The sequence below is a fragment of the Falco rusticolus genome, chromosome 9 (assembly GCF_015220075.1).
Source record: "Falco rusticolus isolate bFalRus1 chromosome 9, bFalRus1.pri, whole genome shotgun sequence".
NCBI lineage: Eukaryota > Metazoa > Chordata > Aves > Falconiformes > Falconidae > Falco > Falco rusticolus.
The window spans coordinates 17,011,396-17,029,582 of NC_051195.1; the positions used below are offsets into that span (position 1 = coordinate 17,011,396).

Consider the following 18,187-nt stretch of genomic DNA (forward strand, 5'->3'; position numbering starts at 1 on the left):
GCAGGACTGAAGGTACTTGACTTGGGCCACCTGGCAATGACTCAGCAAGTGCTCTCTTTCACAGAGCAATCATACTGCAAATTTTAAACCATTTTATTTAGAAGCCCTGTTCCTTTTAGTAAAAAAGAACCCTGGGGAGTCAACCTGACTACTAGGTTAGCAGTGTCTGCTTGAGTTGTCGTACGTAGCAGTAAGATACTTGCAATGAAGCTTAACTGCAATCACTTCAACATCTACATTAACTACAGTGCTGATCAGAAGACTCAAAAAGATCATATTTATGCACAAATATTATATGCAATATTTTACTGAGGCATCAGAGGTGTACATATTTTAAGTTTCCCTCAAAGCATTTGATTTCACATCTATTCTTCCAAACCTTGCCTTTGCCAGTCAGCATAGCATCAACAGACATCACATGATCATGTTATGGATTATTTTAAACAGATATTTACTTATTCAAGTGAAAGAATAAATTACTTGTACCGAGTGAATAAACATCATTAACTCAACTGCAATACAAAATCCCTGCATTACAGCTGAGCAGGTTAGGACACATTTACTAGTTACAGCAACTACAACTGTCAAAGATAGTTTTCAACTACTTCACTCAGGCCATGGTCCACAGAAATTTCTCCTGGAAACTGTGCCAGATCAAGCTGCTCCTACCCTCAACCACTTGCCTCTGACTGATCCCATACCACCTCCTCAGACTCAGTACAACTGCCTGATGTGCCATACAGTGAATGGATCAGGAAACTGCTCAGGGTTAAAAAAATTAAGCCAGCAGTGCCACCAAGAGAAATGTCTGTGGAACCACAGTCTCCAAAACTTCCAAAAATGTTGCCATGGGAGGGTCAAGCTAAAAGCCTTAACACTTACTCTGCATCTTCTGTGCCCATGAAGCTCTGAACAGAGTACGTGAATTAGCTCAAACCCAGTTTCTGTGTATACATGGAGGCAACTTCATCATGGGCAGATTATGTTGCTCCACTCCACTTAATTCAGAATTAAGTGATAACATCTGTTTAAAGCAAAACAAGAATAATAATATTTCTTTATAATTGACCAGAACACAAAACACAGCAAAATCCCTTTAGTTCTTTTGGTTCCCCTACTCTCATTCTGTCTTAGAACATCAAACTTAGTGGAACATGGGAATAACATCAACTAACAACAGTAACTTTCTGGATAGGTCAATAATATAATAAAGCAACACAGCATTAGTGTAACTTAGAATTCTCCACCAGCTTCTACAAACAAGCTGGTTAGAAAGAAGCAGAGCCGGCCTCAGTCCCTACCCTAGTAGGGCTAGGAGGGAAACCATCCCTGCAGCAACACTGAACATCTGCATCCAAAGCATCAAAATGGGCAATAACAGCACATCACAGCAGAGCCTTTTCCGAGACAACCACCTAACTGCCACCCTCAGGTAAACTTCTTGCATGATCAATACTTACTTTCCTCCAGCAAAAGCAGAAGCAGCTTACTGAGTCCTATTGGAAGGAAAGGTCAAGCCTGATCCCAGCAAATTCAAAATCACCGATGGAACTCAGCATTTCTACGATTCACTGATAGTAGGATCAGAAGGTTGAGATTATTTTGGGCCAAATTTTATAAGTACCACTTCTACAGTTTGCTCAATCTGACATTAAAGAACAGCTCTGCCATTCTCAAGCAGGTTTGGAGATCTTGGTATGTGCACAGTAAGAATAGCTTCTTATAAAATGACTACTCATTCTTTAAAACTTTACAATGACTATACCCTGTATTTTTAAGACACTCCTGGAACAAGAGTAATTTGATGTAATGCAAATGTGGAATAATACATTATTTGTATGCATGGTAAATAAAAGGCAAAAGTGAATGCTTTTCTGATTAAGAAAATGCCTGACATCTTTCTTAAAGCCCTCTGAAAGATTTATGTACAGTATCAAACCTTCCTTTTTCTGTATTTCATTCACTGCTGCATACTTTGCAACTATGCAGCAAATTAATAAACTGATTAATCTCTAGCTCGGGACACCCAAAATTTGTTTTCAATCTTGACATGGAAATAATCTTTCCTCAAAATCCATCAGTGTTAAGTAAATTTACTTGTTGATCTACACTATATCCAGGTTTCTATTGGTACAAAAGCAAAGAGGAGGGAAGGGCAGGATATAAAGCACTGAATCCTGGCAGTCAATTTCATAGGAACACTCCTGTGTTTGATCTTTTTGTCAAACCACTATGAAAGAGATACTCCTTCCTGAACACTAACTGAACTAACTCTGGAAGACAGATGAGGTGACATTCACAGGCACAGGATGACAAGCTCAATCCTACTAGAAACACAGAAAGGAAATAGGAAGTTTTCTTTAGTGCTGAGCCAAGAAAAGATTGCCCAGCCGATACGTACCAAAACTTACAAGACTTGTGGGCTTCAATACTGGTACAAAACAGTAGCAACAACTGCAAATTGTCTAAATCCCTATTGCATTTTGACCTTCTCCCACTCCTTTCAAATCAACTTCAATGAAAACACACACAACATGCATCCTACAACAACATTCCTTGTCTGGAACCAGGGGCAGCAGTGATATGATACACTCTGGCATGTTTTTTAGCATCATCTCCAAGAGCTGGAGTAAATAACATGACAGGCTCCTCACCAACAATTTGCTCTCCATCTTTAACCCTGATGCTAGTACAGAAACATGTAGTATTTTTAAATTCTATTAACCACCAACAAGCTACGCACAACTCATGTAAAGCATATTTCTTTATTTACTTTATACAATATTTTTACTGAAGTTTTTCCCGCATTTTATTTGAAGGTTAAAAAGCCCAAGCTGCAGAGCATGTACTTCTAAAATGACACATGAAAAAAGCCATTTCATTTTAAAACAGATTAACTCAAATGTGTTAAAAAAATTAATAGGTTCAGTTTCTCCTTACTCATTAGCTTAGTGAAAGGAAAACAGAGGACAACATGCAAAACACTACACTAAAAATCAGTATATGGCAGAACACAAACGTAACCTACGTAAGTGCAATTCTGTGCCGTATCACTTTCAGAAAGTTTTGGGAATGCAAAAGCAGGAAAACTTTAACAATTCCAAGTCATAAAAAGACTGGGTAAGAGCAGCTACGCACACAGCAGAGGCAAATTTAATCTCATATTTTAGTGAGAAACTATCAGCATAGAGTACTTCTCCAAAATATCTTCTTTTATTTTCAAATTATCAATTATTTCAAATTATTTTCATGTTATCTGTAATACAGTAGTGATAAGTTTCCATTACATTTTGCAAACTTTCATTTTACTGTTAAGCAAGGGCAAATTCAGTTAAAATTGACATGCAAAGTTTGCCGCTATTCTCTTCAAATGGTTTTACCAGACTTTTTAACAATTCCTTGTTTGACCATTACCAAAGATGAGATACTGAAAAAAAATACAATTTACAAAAACTACTAATGTATTGTTTCCCCCACTGTATCTTATTAATTTTACTGTAAATAAAAATCAAACAACTACTTCAAATTATCACTAGTATTTAGGTTTCCATGAAGGGTATCTAACAAGGTGATTTGTGCCACAATGTATTTCCCTATGCACAGTTATAACTATACTTCCTATTGAGGGTTGCACACTACATGTTTAAAAGCTTATTTCCATTTTCTCTTAAGTGGAGAAAATATATGGCTGAACATATGACTATGTGCAATATACAACTGCTGGACCATGACAAGTCACAGAGCTCTGAAGCACTTCTGGTGAGATACTTGAAAAATTTGATTTACATTTTGAAAAATGTACTCATCTAAATAATCACTTTTTAAGCACAATATAGAAAACCACCTCTGTGGTCACCATGTCAAATCTTGTCGGTAATGATTAATTAAATAGGCATTTTGTAACCTGTGGCCCAGAAAGCAATTCTTACAGGACAGCAAAGACCAGAGAGATTACATGGCATTGACTCCACCTTCTTCCTCCTGGCCATTTCTTTATTTGCCCAGTTATCACTGTGATCAGAGCAGCACACAGGCTTTTTCCAGGCAGTCAGCAGTAACAAAAAAATAAAGAGTTCCCAGCTTTCTCCAAAAATACCTTCTGTTACTTAAACAGAAGAACAGTTATGGATTCTCTCAATGACTACTGAAACACACACATGCAAATAAATATATATGTATATGAATATATTTTTTTCACTTGTATTTTGAAGTAAATGCTTTTCATGCAACAGAAACGTTCAAGAACGAAAAATCAAGAGGTCTAACTATCAAGTTGTGACTCAAACCATGAAAATAATCAAGAAACCTCCTGGAATAAATTTTATACATTGTATATGCACTGTGCCTGTACAGGTGTTTCTAAACATCTGTAAACATTACAGAATGACTAAGACGAACACAAGAAGGATCTGCATATAATAGCAAGAGCATTCATGTTCCAAAAGACCAACAGCACTCGCAACCAGCATCAGTTGTTCTCACCATAACCGCCACTAGTGGTAGTGGTAAACTAATAGCAAAGCTAAGGAAAGCAAAATCGCCATAAAATAGTGGGAGAAAAGGCACTTTGATACTGCTCTTTTTCTTTGTTAAAAAAAAAAAATACCCATTTTATGAAAAAACAGAGACTACATATCAGTTATGTTGCAAGCATGAAAAGTTTAAGAGAAGAGTCATTTAACATACTTTCATGGAATAGGAGAGACCTATCAGGAAGAAAATACTGGATAACCCAGTTATTTTCTATGGTTTCTTGACCAGGACAGTAATTTCAACTATGAAAGTATTAAATAATTTAGTTACCAAAATAAAATCACGAAACAAACTTCACAGCACATGAAAACTGGAGTCTTCATTGGCCTTCTGACCAGCAGAGCAGCTAGTCCAGCCTTCAGGTCTGGAGTTCCTGATCTAATGAGTAGTTTTGTTTACAGCAAAGCTAATGAAGCTCTGCTTCCTGCAGATTTGCTCCTACAAGCCCTGTGGCCTCTTAACATTAATTACGTCAGTTGCCTCTAAGTTTGCCCATGTCTCCCTAAGATCCTTCACCTCATAAAACTCTCCATTTGTCCATATATTCCCATATCCAAACACTCGCGCTTGCTCTCATGCTTTTGTTAACGCTCAGCTCTTTCTCACACCCTTAAACCCACCTTCACATACTATCAGCTCCATCCCCCATCACCTACCTATCTCTGTGAGGTTCTAAGCAAGAGGCAGCATATGCTGTAGCTGGTTTGAACTCAGTGCATGCTGGTTGGCCAGCTGGAGAGCACCTCTTCTTCCAGGAGGAGCACACAAAATGCCATGACCTCCTTGCCTTTATGGGTTTTTGGGAGGAGGGCTCTCACATCCACTCAGATGTCAGCTTTCACAGACTGGGGGAAGGTAACCTTTTTCAGACCTCTCCCCATTCTTAAACTGGTTGAAACTGACTGGGAGCTTCACACTTATTAAGGAAGAAAAGACACAGAGCCAATGTAAATGATATTTCCTTCCGAAAAGTAACTCAGTTCCAGTTGTTTGCAAAGCATCCTGAAAAATGCCCCCTGCTGCCCTCCTCCCCTCCTGTGGCTGAGGGAGTCTTCTCTGTTCCTACAGTGTCCATCCCACCCAGAGGGACCAGGATCACACAAAATTGACAAAAAGTCAATTTTAAGATTTTCATGCTGCACCCTGTGGGCAGCAATGAAGCTGTCAGCAAGGGTTACCATTTCACTCCACTGACGAGTAGCAGAAGGGTCTGGAGCTATTCATAGGGATGGCCACCTCAAAACAAAAGCCACAGAAGGATAAAAGCAGCACTCACTCCATCTAGGATAGCACACATGGAACCAGAGCTAACAGAAAAATGTCCTTGTCCTTCACTGGGGGTAGGGGAAGAGAATACTCATGTTAGCAAACATCCACTAAGGAGAGATTAATGTTCATTACAAATGCAAAAAGAGGGGCCAACCCACAGAAACTACCTGTTGCCAACAGAAACCTTATAATTTCCTCCTCTACCCGCTCCCTTTGTGATTTATACTTGTTTGTGCCTTGGGGACAGCGAACAGGTAACACGAAAACAAAATACTCCACTTAGAGGGGGGCAATGATGCTCCAATAGTTAAGTACTAGTCTGGGACTCTTTAGACCTAGATAGTATTTCCAAAACCTTCCCAGACTTCCAGCATTCCTAGACGACTACGAGTGTATCTACATAGCATAATGCAGTGCTGCATAGCTAGCTTGAATACCAGAAGGAATACAGCCACATTAACACTGCACTGCACCCAGGCTTTGAGTGCAGGCTGGAGCATCCATCCTGCTTCTCAGGTAGTTTAGATCTATCCAAATGGTGCTCCACTACGGCATGTAAGCATACCCTTAGTCATCCTGCCTCAGAAACCAGCTATAACATGACAACTCTTCCTTAAATTACCAAGAATTGTAATGAAAGAGTGCCTGAAGAAAAAAATGCTCAGATACCAAAGTTAGGAAGAGAAGCAAGTACTTACTATAGGCAGCCTACATTATCCATTTAACATAATGGATACAGCTCCTGAAATGCCTCGGTTTAGCACCCTTTCTCTCTTTATGTCAGCTCTGACCATAGAGTTTACAAATTATGGCTCTGACTTGTAAATGGTAGTAAACATCTCCTTAAACCTTACTCAGTGTTTCCATAATTGTATATAGATTCTAGAGAATACCACCCTGCAAGAATAACATCCAAAATAAGTTCTAAAAATAAAGCATCATAGATGATTCTTACATATAACCAAAGGCTGAAAACACAGGCCACTTAATATAGAAGGGCATGAACAGCATGCTACTTGAATTATAATGGGGGGGGGACACACGACACACCTACAATATAGTAGAAAAAGTGGCATTTCAAGTGTCACGTACATTCTGTTTTCAAAACAAAGCTTAGAGCCTGGGATATATGAAAACATGAATTCCTGACTTTGTGAATCACACTTCTCACACCAAGGAATCAAAAATCTCTACAATCAGGCAATTGTTTGCTTGATGAGTTTATAAAAAAGGCACCATTCCACCCCGACCTGCGTTCGGCTGCGAATGCCTCCCCCTTAGCAGCAGCAATATGGATTGCCCAGCGCAGCTCGGTGATTCCTTTTTCCAGCCTACGTAATGTCCATTTACATAGTCGTGATATTTTTAAATGTGCTTTCAGAAGCACCGAGTGACATAAAAACATGGAAAGGGGCAACCACAGAGGTAACGCTGCACTCATTCGACCACAGAATTCAGAACTGAAATAACGACCGAGCCCATGGAGCACAATAAAACTCCATTTTACAGATTATGCATTCAGAACACTAACCCAAGGAAATCCTGGTCGTGTTTCCCCCCCCAGCGAGAGTGTGCCTAAGCACAACAGAACACATCCTGGCTCCTTCGCTAACCTCCACCGCGCACATTCCTACACCCCTTAGGAAAACAGTGACAGCGGACATAAAAGGAAGAGCAACAATGACATTCTTCTAAGAACAGCGTTCGCTACCGCGTCCAGCACGTTGGACTCAAGTCGGGCAGCGCTGCACGACGGCAGTTTCTGCATTCCCCTGGAGCCGACGCACCCGCCCCCCGCCCGGGCTCCGCCGCTCCACAGCGGGCCGGTTCCCCGCGGCGGCCAGGCCAGGTACTCGCCCCCTGCCACCGCCACGGCAGCCGCACGGCCGGGAGCCGCGGCCGCGCCACGGGCACCACGGGGGCCGCCGCCTCCGTCCCCCCGCACGGCGGCCGCACACACGGACGGGAAGCGCGCCTCGCCCCGGCCCCGACCCCCGGCGGCGGCTCCACGTCAGCCGTCCCCGCCGGCCCGGCGCTGACACCACACGCGCTTGCCCCCGCGCCCGCCGCCCCCCAGCGAAGGGCTGTGTCACGCCGGGCCCGCCCGGGGCGCCCCGCCGCCCCCCGCCGCAGGCCCCGCGGCGCCGCCTCGGCCCCGCCGCAGCCCCCCCGGCCCGGCCCGGGACGCGGCGCTTACCGCCAGGTCGGGGCTGTGGGAGTCCCGCTGGGAGACGGCGCGGATGACCCCGGCCCGCCAGCGCCCGCTGTCCGGCGGCTCCTCGCCGCCGCCGCCGACGCACAGGAACCGCTTCCCCACCAGCTCCGGCCGCGTCTCCACCGCCATGGCCGCCGCCGCGCAGGCACCGCACCAGCCGCCGAGCCCGCTCCCCTACGGGCCGCCCATGGCGGGAGCGGCGCGGAGCGGGGGCAGGCGCGGGGCTCTTCGCCTCAGCGGCGGGCTGGGTCGGCGCCCCTCGGCCGGGCCGGCGCCGCGGGGCCACTCCGCCGCCGCTGCCGCCAGCAGCCTGACACAAACACCGAGGGGCGGGGGAGGGCCGGGGGCGCGCGCGCCCTCCCTCCCTCGCGCGCTCGCTCACCGCCGCGCTGCGGCCCCGACCACTCCGCCCACGCAGCCCACTGCCATGGAGACCGGCACCACGCGCCGTCTCCCTCCGCCAGGCAGCGCGCGGGGAGGGGGCGAGCGGCCGCCGCCGCCGCGCGGCAAAGAGTCCGGCCGCGGCGGCACCGGCACCCGGGCTGGGGCGGTACGGGGACTACCCCCTCACCGCCGCCGTTGGGGCGGGACCCCCCAGGCGTGCGCGGGGGCGCCGGCGCCGCAGAGCGGCAGCCCCCTCGCGGAGGTCGCCTCCCGCCGGGGCAGCCCCGAGCCACCACCCCCCTGCCCGGCCCCGCGGCGGCGGAGCGCGGCCCTCACCTGCCGGCCGGGCCCCCGCCTCACCGCCTGCGGGCGGGCGGCTCGGCGGTGAGCGGGCACCGGCACCCTCACACACACCCCGCGCCCCGACTCCGGCCCTGCGGCGGGGTTTGGGACACGGCCGCTTTGGGCATCCCCCTTCGGTCGAGCGAGCGGCCGCCCACCGCCGCGGCCCGGCGGGAGCTCGGGCGGCTACACTGCCGCAGCCCGGTACAGCCAGCACCGGCTCTGCCGTCCGCGGTGCCCTCGCCCCCGGGCCAGCTTCCCCGCAGCCAGACAAAGGCCACCCGTCCGCCCCTGCCGCAAGCGGCCGCGGAGCGCCGGGGGACCGCCAGGTGCCTCTCGCCCACCCCACGGCGGTCCGGCGGCAGCGCGCCAGCCCCGGGAGACGCTCCCCGCCACCGCCGCAGGGCAGGGAACCGGCCGGGGGGGGGGGGGGGGGACGCAGAGCGTGTGCCCCGACCCAGAGCCTGGGCTGCAGCACCCAAGGGGTGGGTTGGAGCACATATACAGAACTGCAGCAGTTGCTGCCAGTTTATTGTTTTTTCCATGCAGCCCGTAGCCATGCTGTAGTAATGCCATGTTTGCGTATTAAGAGGTTTCCCTTCACGCTGTCTAAAGGCGTAGCTTTGGTAAGCTTCTACCTTTCCTCACTGGTACGCTTGCTCTCAAGAGAGCAGGTTAATGATCTCTCATCTAGCACTAGAAAGCAAATTTGAATAGTGCATTTTTGAAAAATAGATTATGAGGCAAAAGCAATAAATCAGGAGTGCCAGCTTGGCACATTCCCATATATTTCAGTGGAACAAATAACTTCTGGTACAGGAGAAGTTAATTAACAGAAAGAAGAAAAAAAAAAAAAAAAAGATTCATCATTCACCATGACAAGTTTGTTCACAGTATTAACTTACAACACCTAACATCTAGAACCTAGTGCCTATAGCTCCCTGGCACCCCAGTGGCAGTAGGCTAGGGATACGTGGAGGTGTGCTGCTTAGAAGCTGTGTAGAAGAAACCACAGTGCGCTCGAGCTAAGTAAGATCTTCAAGCCACATTTCAAGGTAATGATACAGCCAACAAAAAAGTCCCCCAGCCTTGCAGAATGAGCATAAATTATGCAAGTACTGAGCAGTTATTCATAAAGGGTATAAAAAGAAGTAAGTTACAAGGACAACCAAACAAATATTAATCATAGCAAAACTCTATAGTTTCATTAGGTTCCCTCTTGTTTAGCCAGAGTAATTTGAGATTATACTGAATTATACACTTAGATTACATTAGTGTGCAAGAAAAGATAAAATATGCCCAAAAAAGCTGAGTTACGTGATTCTAACAGACTGAACTTGAGAATTTTTCACAGTATACCAATATATTAAGATTCGACTATTTGTAATTTGTTCCAAAAATTCATTATCACAAAGTGCTGTCATTTTGTGTTTTAGTTAGATTAGAATTCACTAAACGCTATTGTTCAACGCTGCTGTATCATTTTGTAGTTGTTATCACCTGAAAGTATCAGTAAGATCAAGTAACACCAACATTTAGGTGTAAATTCCCACGGTCAGCTGTCAGTTCCCACATGCCAAGTGAGAAGGGGAGGACCTTTGCCCAGCTCCCCACCACACCACCCAGCACAGCGCTGCTCAAACAGCTTGTCACGTCGACCAGAAGAGAGCTTAAGGAAGAGCCCTGGCATATCAGCAGGGCAGCCTCGCCCCCTGGCCACCCTTTGTTACAGCTCTTTTCTCTTTCAGTTGAACAGCATTTGTCACCCGTATGTGCTTTAGGACAGTCAAAATGACTACATTCAGGTGCATCAGCATACAAGAGACGCACAGGTTACTGAACATGTCTTCCACCTTCAGCAACTTATTTTCTTGGCCTCTGTTTGCTTACTCATTTCTTCTTTGCTTCCTCCTTCTCTCCTTGTTTCTCTGCAAAGCACTGGAAACTGGGAGATCACTAAATGCTCAGGATGTGGATAAGTCAACTCAGAGCCTCCAGCTGCAACAGAACATCAAGTAACGGTGCTGTGGCCAAGGCCTGAAGATAGCCTAAAGACTAACTTTTGGACAATCTGTGTTGTATCACACTTCAGCAGGACTTCTTCCTTTCTCAGAAGCCTTTGCAGGTGTCAAACTAATATATTAATTCCCCTTTCAAAGCAACACCTCCTCTATTGCCTTGATAAATATTATGCAATACTTGAACTGAAAATTCAAAGTTATAAAATTCACAGGATGGAAAGGATTAGGGATGGTATGAATTGATTCATCTTCTGAAGAAAGTGGTGTAAGGAAGCCATTTCTCACAGATTACTCTGAGAAGGCTAGAGGAATCATCCTCTTGAAGCTCAGGAGCAACACTCAGAGCTGGGTGCCCATGGGCAACAACAAAACACACCTGACACTTTCAGGCTGGAGAAGTCCAGAAAAAAAGCCAAAGCAAAATGCCTCTAGGTTAAGGCCCAGGGAGGAATGGCTCTTCTTGGGAAACAGCCTGTGGGCAAACTCCCCCACTGCAGCTTTGTCAGTAAATACGGTGACTCAGCAGTCACCAAGATTTACAGGCAAAGTAAAAATGTTCAGCCATCCTAACAAAGGAAAAACAACACTGACGCTAGATATGACCTGCTTGGTCCATCCCACCTCTCACCCAAATTGCACATCAAACCAAGGTTAACCACCTGAGCCCACCTGAAAGAGGCAACCAGGTCCTACCACAAAGGCATGTGAATAGGAAGGTGGAGGAAACAAGACTCAGTTTTCTATCCCTTCAAGCAAAAAGCTATTTCCATGATTTCAAAAATCACTGCATCTTCCATCTTTTGCTGTAATTGAAAAAAATATTGATGGTGCTGTTTATATCTTCAACAAATGGCTTCTATGGCTACATACCCCACTACAGCTGGGCATTTAATCACCTGAAAAGGCTGTCATGCATATAGTGTATTAACAGTATCCTTTGGATCACAGATTGCTAAATAAAGGGTTTTTTTCCCCCAAGTATTTTCAGTCCCACTTCCCTGAAAGCGTACACATTGGTCAGTTGCAAAATTAAGATCTTTACTGAGAGCTATTTCTAACTTTCCAATTGAAATGCAGCACAGCCAATACAGGCAGAAATTGCACCTTCTTCATACAGATAAATACTGCATTTAGAAATGGTTATTTCCACTTTGCAGGAAGGAAAATTGAGAGTGGAAGGCAAAATGACTTGTCGCTGTCACAGCTCCTAAGCAGAGTTAATATTGAACCAGCTCTTCCTAAAATTCTGTGCTGTACACTTCCAGATCTATGCTACCTTTCCTTGGGAGACAGCAAACATCAGTTTCTTCTGAATTTGTAATTCCTCAGAAATCTGGAAAGTCACATTTGATGTTTTCCAGGGTTCAGCATCCTAAAATTAAGAATCTATATTTACTAGAAACTTGCATCACTTGGTTTAAAGTTTCCTAACTTGAAAATTCATAGCCAAGAGAAAACAAGGGTTTCCTCACACATCACACAAATCTAACTTTTGTTTTGCAGCTATCTCACCTCGATTTCTACATAGAGTCCAAGGGCTTTTATTAATGCAGTCTACCAAAAACATCTTCCTTGAAAACATAATTATTTGAGTGGTGAGGCAGTCCTTGAGCACCAAATGGGACACAGGGACAGTGGGAAAATGCAATTATTTAAAGACAGCTATTTAACGCAGGCTGCATTAAACACCTAGGGGTGCAAACGTGCATGACTGTAAGAGTTGTGGTTCATGGGATTACCTCCCCAGCTCTACCACTAACATCCTATATGGTGATTTACTATCATTTGCATCACTGACTGCCTACAGCCACAACTCCATCTGGAACTGTCAGCTGACCACCCCTGATCTTTTCCTGTGTCTTGGCTTTCTCACTTGTAAAAAGACTGCAAATTTACTGCTATATTTACACTGCAGGTGAATGCAGCACCCCACCGTGCTCAGGTATTGCCTTTAGGACTTCCTCCATACCACCCGGGCTGTTGCTGCAGCACACAAAGGAGGAAGATTTAAGTTTATTGCATTTGCGAGTCGCTCCAGCCATATCTGCACTAGAAAACAGTGTAGTTCACAGGGTGCCACTCCATCAACACTGACAACAGTAAGGAGCACTACTGAGCCTCCACATGATGTTTCACAGTCAATTTGTAGCCTAGAACAGATAAATACTCAACAACACACTCTGATTCCACCAATGCTTTCTGCTCCAGTTAATGAGGTATCATCAAAACACGGCTGAACAAATTAAATAAATATGACCTTCAATACATTCCTTTCCTCAGAAGCTTGCTGACATCTTAAGATACTAACCCATTCATATTCCCCACTTTCTTCTTGTCACCCTCAAACACTTACCATTGCCTTAACATGAGCCAGCAAAGCAAAGCTCACAAACACCCCACATCTGCTTGCAATGCAGTCACAGCCAGCTCAGCCCAACGCAGCTGCAGGGGCAGCTTCTGCTGAGCCCTGGGATTTGAGCCCTAGAGCTGCTGAGATGCACTGACCCCTTGTCCTCTGCCACAGGGCAGGCCACCTCCCTCCAGGTGAGGGTGGCACCACCTTTAACAGCCGCCACTGCTTTCTGCATTAAGTATTTAACTGCAGCCTGAGGGCAGAGGACTGTTAGACCAGCACTACACTTGGTACCAAACAGCTTCTTACATGCCTGCCGGGTTCACACCCTTACAGAGATAAAAAGCAGACGGTGGGGAATAGACATAACAAGGCTGTCTCTGAGTGTCCACCTTTCCCTGAGTACCTACAGGCTTAACTCCTCAGGTGAAATTTCTGGGCCCTGCTTTGGCCTTATCAGACAGTCTCCAACTACTCCAAGCTCTTTGAGTTTTCTTGGAGGAAAACATTCTCCATTTCTTCAAGCCACAGATGGAAGATGCCATTTCCTAGTTGGCTAATGGTCACTCAGCACAGGCACAAGCATTAGAGAGCAAGGGAAAAAGATGCACAGGCTGCAGCAGCGTAATGTTTTTGTGGCCAGCCTAATAAGATTAGAGTTCCATTCAAGTTTCTTCCGTACCTTTCAGTGAGCTGCTGATGCCAGCTTGAGGCTTTGGTATTTCTCAGGAATCAGACTGAGCTTTAGGTGCATCTGTCAGCCCCTAACAGAGCTCTCCTGGAACAATACATTCTGTAACACCTCGGAATAAAGCACCAGAACGGAAAACAAATTTTTGCTTAAATGAGGGGATCAGCCTACAAAGCAAAACACCAGAAGAGATGGGGCATATGCAGAGCCTGAGCAGCCTCAGTAGTGCTGATGTTCCTCCTGAGAAAGGCCTGCCTTTAGCCCATTTGCTCCTAGCAACGATGCTCCTTTCTCCTATCAATCACTTACATGTAAAACCTGAAACCAATCGTACTTAAAAAGGAATTAATCACCTTCCCAGGAGCCTTTACCTCCAGCAGTGCTTCCTTCCACTCACACCTAAGCTGTATAAAGGCCAGTAAGTGCTTTGGTACTGTTGGCAGCTCATTAAGTAGCACTATAGTCAGGTATATAGAAATCTATGCTTTTCTTCTATAGGTTCCTGGAGACCAACTTTGTGGGCTATCTAGTGTGTGAGTATTTTTATTTATTTTTACCTGATAATAAATGTTTGGCTATTGTTCCTATTGTGCTTTTATGATTAGTAGGTTTCTAAGGTCAGTAGGTGGACAACAGCAAAAAAGAAAGAAAAAAACCCAACAACAACCCTGAAAAGACAGCTATTACTTCTATGGCAGACTTTTATCTTAATTTCAAGATGTGCTAAAGTCTCCTAGAATCTTGTATAAGAACTTTTTTGTGTTGGATGAAAGGTGTTTAAGGAGATTGCTTCATGAGTAGGTGCTGTTACTGATGAAAATAATAGGATATATTCAGCACTGAAATAAGCTTATAGATCATCTTTGAATTAACTGGCAGCCAAATCAGGATTCTTACTCTTAATGGAGATCACTGGTTAATTGTGTAGTAAAGGTAAAAGGAAACAAGGGCAACTATATCTAGCCAGACTCTTTTTTTCCAAGTGCTTCAATCCATTATGCGTGGGGTGCTGTGAGAACTTTTAACAACTCTAATTTAGGAGGCAGAAGTTTTATTAGTACTCGGTATATGTTTCTCAGTATTTATCTCAAAGCTTCTTAAGTACTTTTTAAAAAAGCACTAATAAGAGCTGTGTTGGTGTTGGCATTCAGGCAACTTGCTGCCTACTACAGTTTCTGTATGAATTATGCTGTGTTTGTGGCCCCTTCAGAAGCAGGGGCTTTAGACTGAAATCACTTGAGTGATGGTGTTACTTATGCTGACACAAGTAAAACAGGTGATGGTTGTGATAAGGAAGTGGTTTAGTCTGCAGCTACACAATAAAAAGCTAATGGGAAGCTTTGGAGTTTAGAAAAGATCTGAAGTTGATGTGATAAGCAGCTGAGTTTAGGTGTTGTTGAACTAGCACTAGGTAGGGGAAGATGACTTGACTAGGTTACTTGTGGCTACTTCCTTGTCTGTAAAAAAACCAACACAAAACCCAGAAAGGTGGTTGGGTCCTTCTGAAACTGAGATAGAAAGAAAAGTTCATGATCACTTAGAAAAAGTTTTTAGCTAACATCTGCTTTCATAAGGCTCTGTAATATCCGTTGTCCTCAACTTATTTCTGTTTGTCTTGGCCTCACTCTCTTACTACTCTGCTATCCAAATTCCTTTGCATTTTCTTAATGTAACTGTAGTACTTCCCCATATCTTTATATTATCAAGCGTAATTGTTTGATATCAGCTTTGTCTAAAACAGTAGCTACCACATGTGGTATCTACCCTTTAACAAACTTCTCTGATGGCTGTTTTTGTGTGATGGTAGTTGTTTCCTTTTGCCAGCAAATTGGCTCCGAATTGGATTAAAACCAATAAACAGGTTTCTTGTATTTCAGCTGCCTGTCTTGTTGAGTTTCTGTGTTGGGAAAGGCTAACAAACTAGCATTGTGTGCCTCGCAATTCAGTAATAGCTATTATTTAACAATATTTACCTCTTTGGTAAGGATTGTCTTAATATTTTATAGTATTGTATGGCACAGGAAGTAAACAAATGATGTTACTGATTCCATGCTGATCAAGCAGCAGGACTTTCTTATTTTATCTTGGCACTGTTATCCCAATTAAAACTATCACAAATCTTCTACTGAGCCAGTAACTTTCTTTGATTAATTTACTGTTCTTGTTAGGAGTGTTCCAGGGTCTGTAACATTGGTTCAGGCTAAGTTCAAAATTGGTCCTGGAAAGGGAATTGATTTAAGTCTGCCCTTATTGCAAGAACTGTGATGAAACATTACATCTTACAATGACAATCTGAAAAGGCACAGACATACATAAGCAGAGAGATAAGGGACTTGCTCATCTTCTTGGACTTAAGAAGGTTGTGGTTTGTTGTTGCTGTGTCATTTAACTGAATGAAGAGATTGTCTCAGTCACAAAACACAGACTAGTTGAGGTTGGAAGAAATCTCTGGAGATTATCTAGTCTGGCCCCCTTGCTCAGAGCAGGGCCACCTACAGCAGGCTGCCCCAGAGCCATGTCCAGTCAAGTTCTGAATATCTCCAAGGCTGGAGACTTAAGTCTCTCTAGGCAACCTGTTCCAGTGTTCAACACTGCAGTGGAAAAACTCCTTTCTTAAGTTTAATTGGGATTTCCCTATTTCCGTTTGTGCTCATTGCCTCTTGTCCTTTCACTAGCTGTCACTGGGAAGAGGGGGGCTCCTTCTTTACTCCATCTTCAAAAAAGATTCCAGCAACCACTCTTAATTGTATTAATAACACCTTGATTATGACTAAGTCTATATTATACATACATTATTTATCTTGTGGTGCCAAAGGCATCTGATTCTCTGCCCAGATCTACCTTCCCAAGTTATCTTCCTTGGGTTCCCATCCCAGTAGTGCTACCTGCTCACTATGTTTGCATCCTCACTGCTGCTCAGGTTGTGCCTTGTGCTCCTGTGGTGCTTGTGACCCTGGACTGGAAAAGGTAGAAGCAGAAACTGCCTCTCCTCATCTAGTTTGCTGAAGTCTAGCCAGCAGATAGCTCTCCTGTCTCCAGCAAATTTGCTCTGGGGGTGCAAGCACAGACCTGCTGCCCTTGTGAACAAACCAGGGAGTTACCCCTCTCTCACTGAGGTAAGTCTTAATTACAGGTAAAAGTCTAAAACTTAGGAAAGAGCGTACTCTGTAGATGAAGCATCACTGACAGTAAATATGTCTGAATTAGAAGAAAACATTGTTGGAAAGAAGGATTAGCAGAGAAAGATGTGCTCAGTCCTCAGTAGTTGCGGGTACCTCTGCATTGATGCTGTTGCCAGTGTAACTGATGCTCCGTCACACTTCTTTGTATCATTGTTTTCCTGTTGTGTATGACTTCTGGACCTGAAGTTTCTATTAATCCTAAGAAATCGGTCTCTTGAAATGTGTATCTATACAGGGACTTATCTGGTCCTGTCCCATACTACTTTGCAGGGTGATAGGCGGGAATCCAAAGGAACAATTTGCTTTAGGATGTGCAGGCTTTTAATATTAAAAAATGGTCATAATACAACACTTGCTGAAGAAATTTTTAGTAAGGTGTGTGCAGGTGGCTGCATGCGGGGGACAGACCTGAACAGAGACTACAGAGGTCTGCAGGAGATGAACGTCCTTCCAGTAAGTGGTCTGAAGGTGGGCTTGCTCTCGCTATCAAGTCCTAAATCAAAGAACCTAATGAGTGCCAGAGGGAGCACTGTGCCACCCTTTCTCTATTTAGATACTGATAGTGCTTTTAAGAATAGTAGGCCAAAATATTTATTAGTTCTGTTATTAGAAGTAGATGAAGGGAAGCAAAAGGAAGAAAAGTAATTGAAGATAAATCTTTGGATCTTGGTCCTCTATTTTTCCCCTCCCTGTCATCTATTCCTCTTTAATCAAAATGCAGAGAACTTTGCCCTGGTATTACTGAGTTGCAGCAGCAACTATATGGGAATAGTCACCATTTGACCACATCTAAAGAAAGATGACACTGAGTTGCAATCGTAACAGCAATGAGAGAATAGAGTGTGCAGAAACGTCCCAACCCAAGCCAGTCTATATCTAAAAGCACTACATGTAGCCTGGACTTCAGAAAAGGCCAGCGAGTAATTTCAGCTGGCTTTGTAATCCTGGTGATGTTATTTACCTGAAGCAGACTTTAGATCACTGCACAGAGCTTTATTTGAGATGATTCAGAAAGGTCAAGGTCCAAGGTGGGTGGTGAGCCAGCCTGTGTGACTGCACTGATGTCCTGGACTGGGGAGTGTTGTTCCCTTTACAGGAAGAGGACTCAAATAGCTCTTATTAAACCTGCAATTTGGGTCTCTTGCATGCCCAAATGTAATGCAAATCCACTGTCTTGTTTGAAATTACTGACAACAG

The 18,187-nt window shown here is 44.5% G+C and overlaps 1 protein-coding gene across 2 annotated transcripts in view; it reads right to left on the reverse strand.

The window, feature by feature from the left end:
- The window catches only part of LOC119153480 (probable JmjC domain-containing histone demethylation protein 2C), a 113,012-nt gene extending 104,636 nt beyond the window's left edge, over positions 1 to 8,376 (reverse strand). The window contains exon 1 of one of the 2 annotated variants that reach the window (XM_037400052.1): positions 8,000 to 8,376. In XM_037400052.1, coding sequence (XP_037255949.1) covers positions 8,000 to 8,146 — 147 coding nt within the window. In that variant the 5' untranslated portion in view covers positions 8,147 to 8,376. The remainder of the gene's footprint in view (positions 1 to 7,999) is intronic. The other variant, XM_037400053.1, reaches the window with a different exon arrangement.
- Positions 8,377 to 18,187: the final 9,811 nt, after the last annotated feature.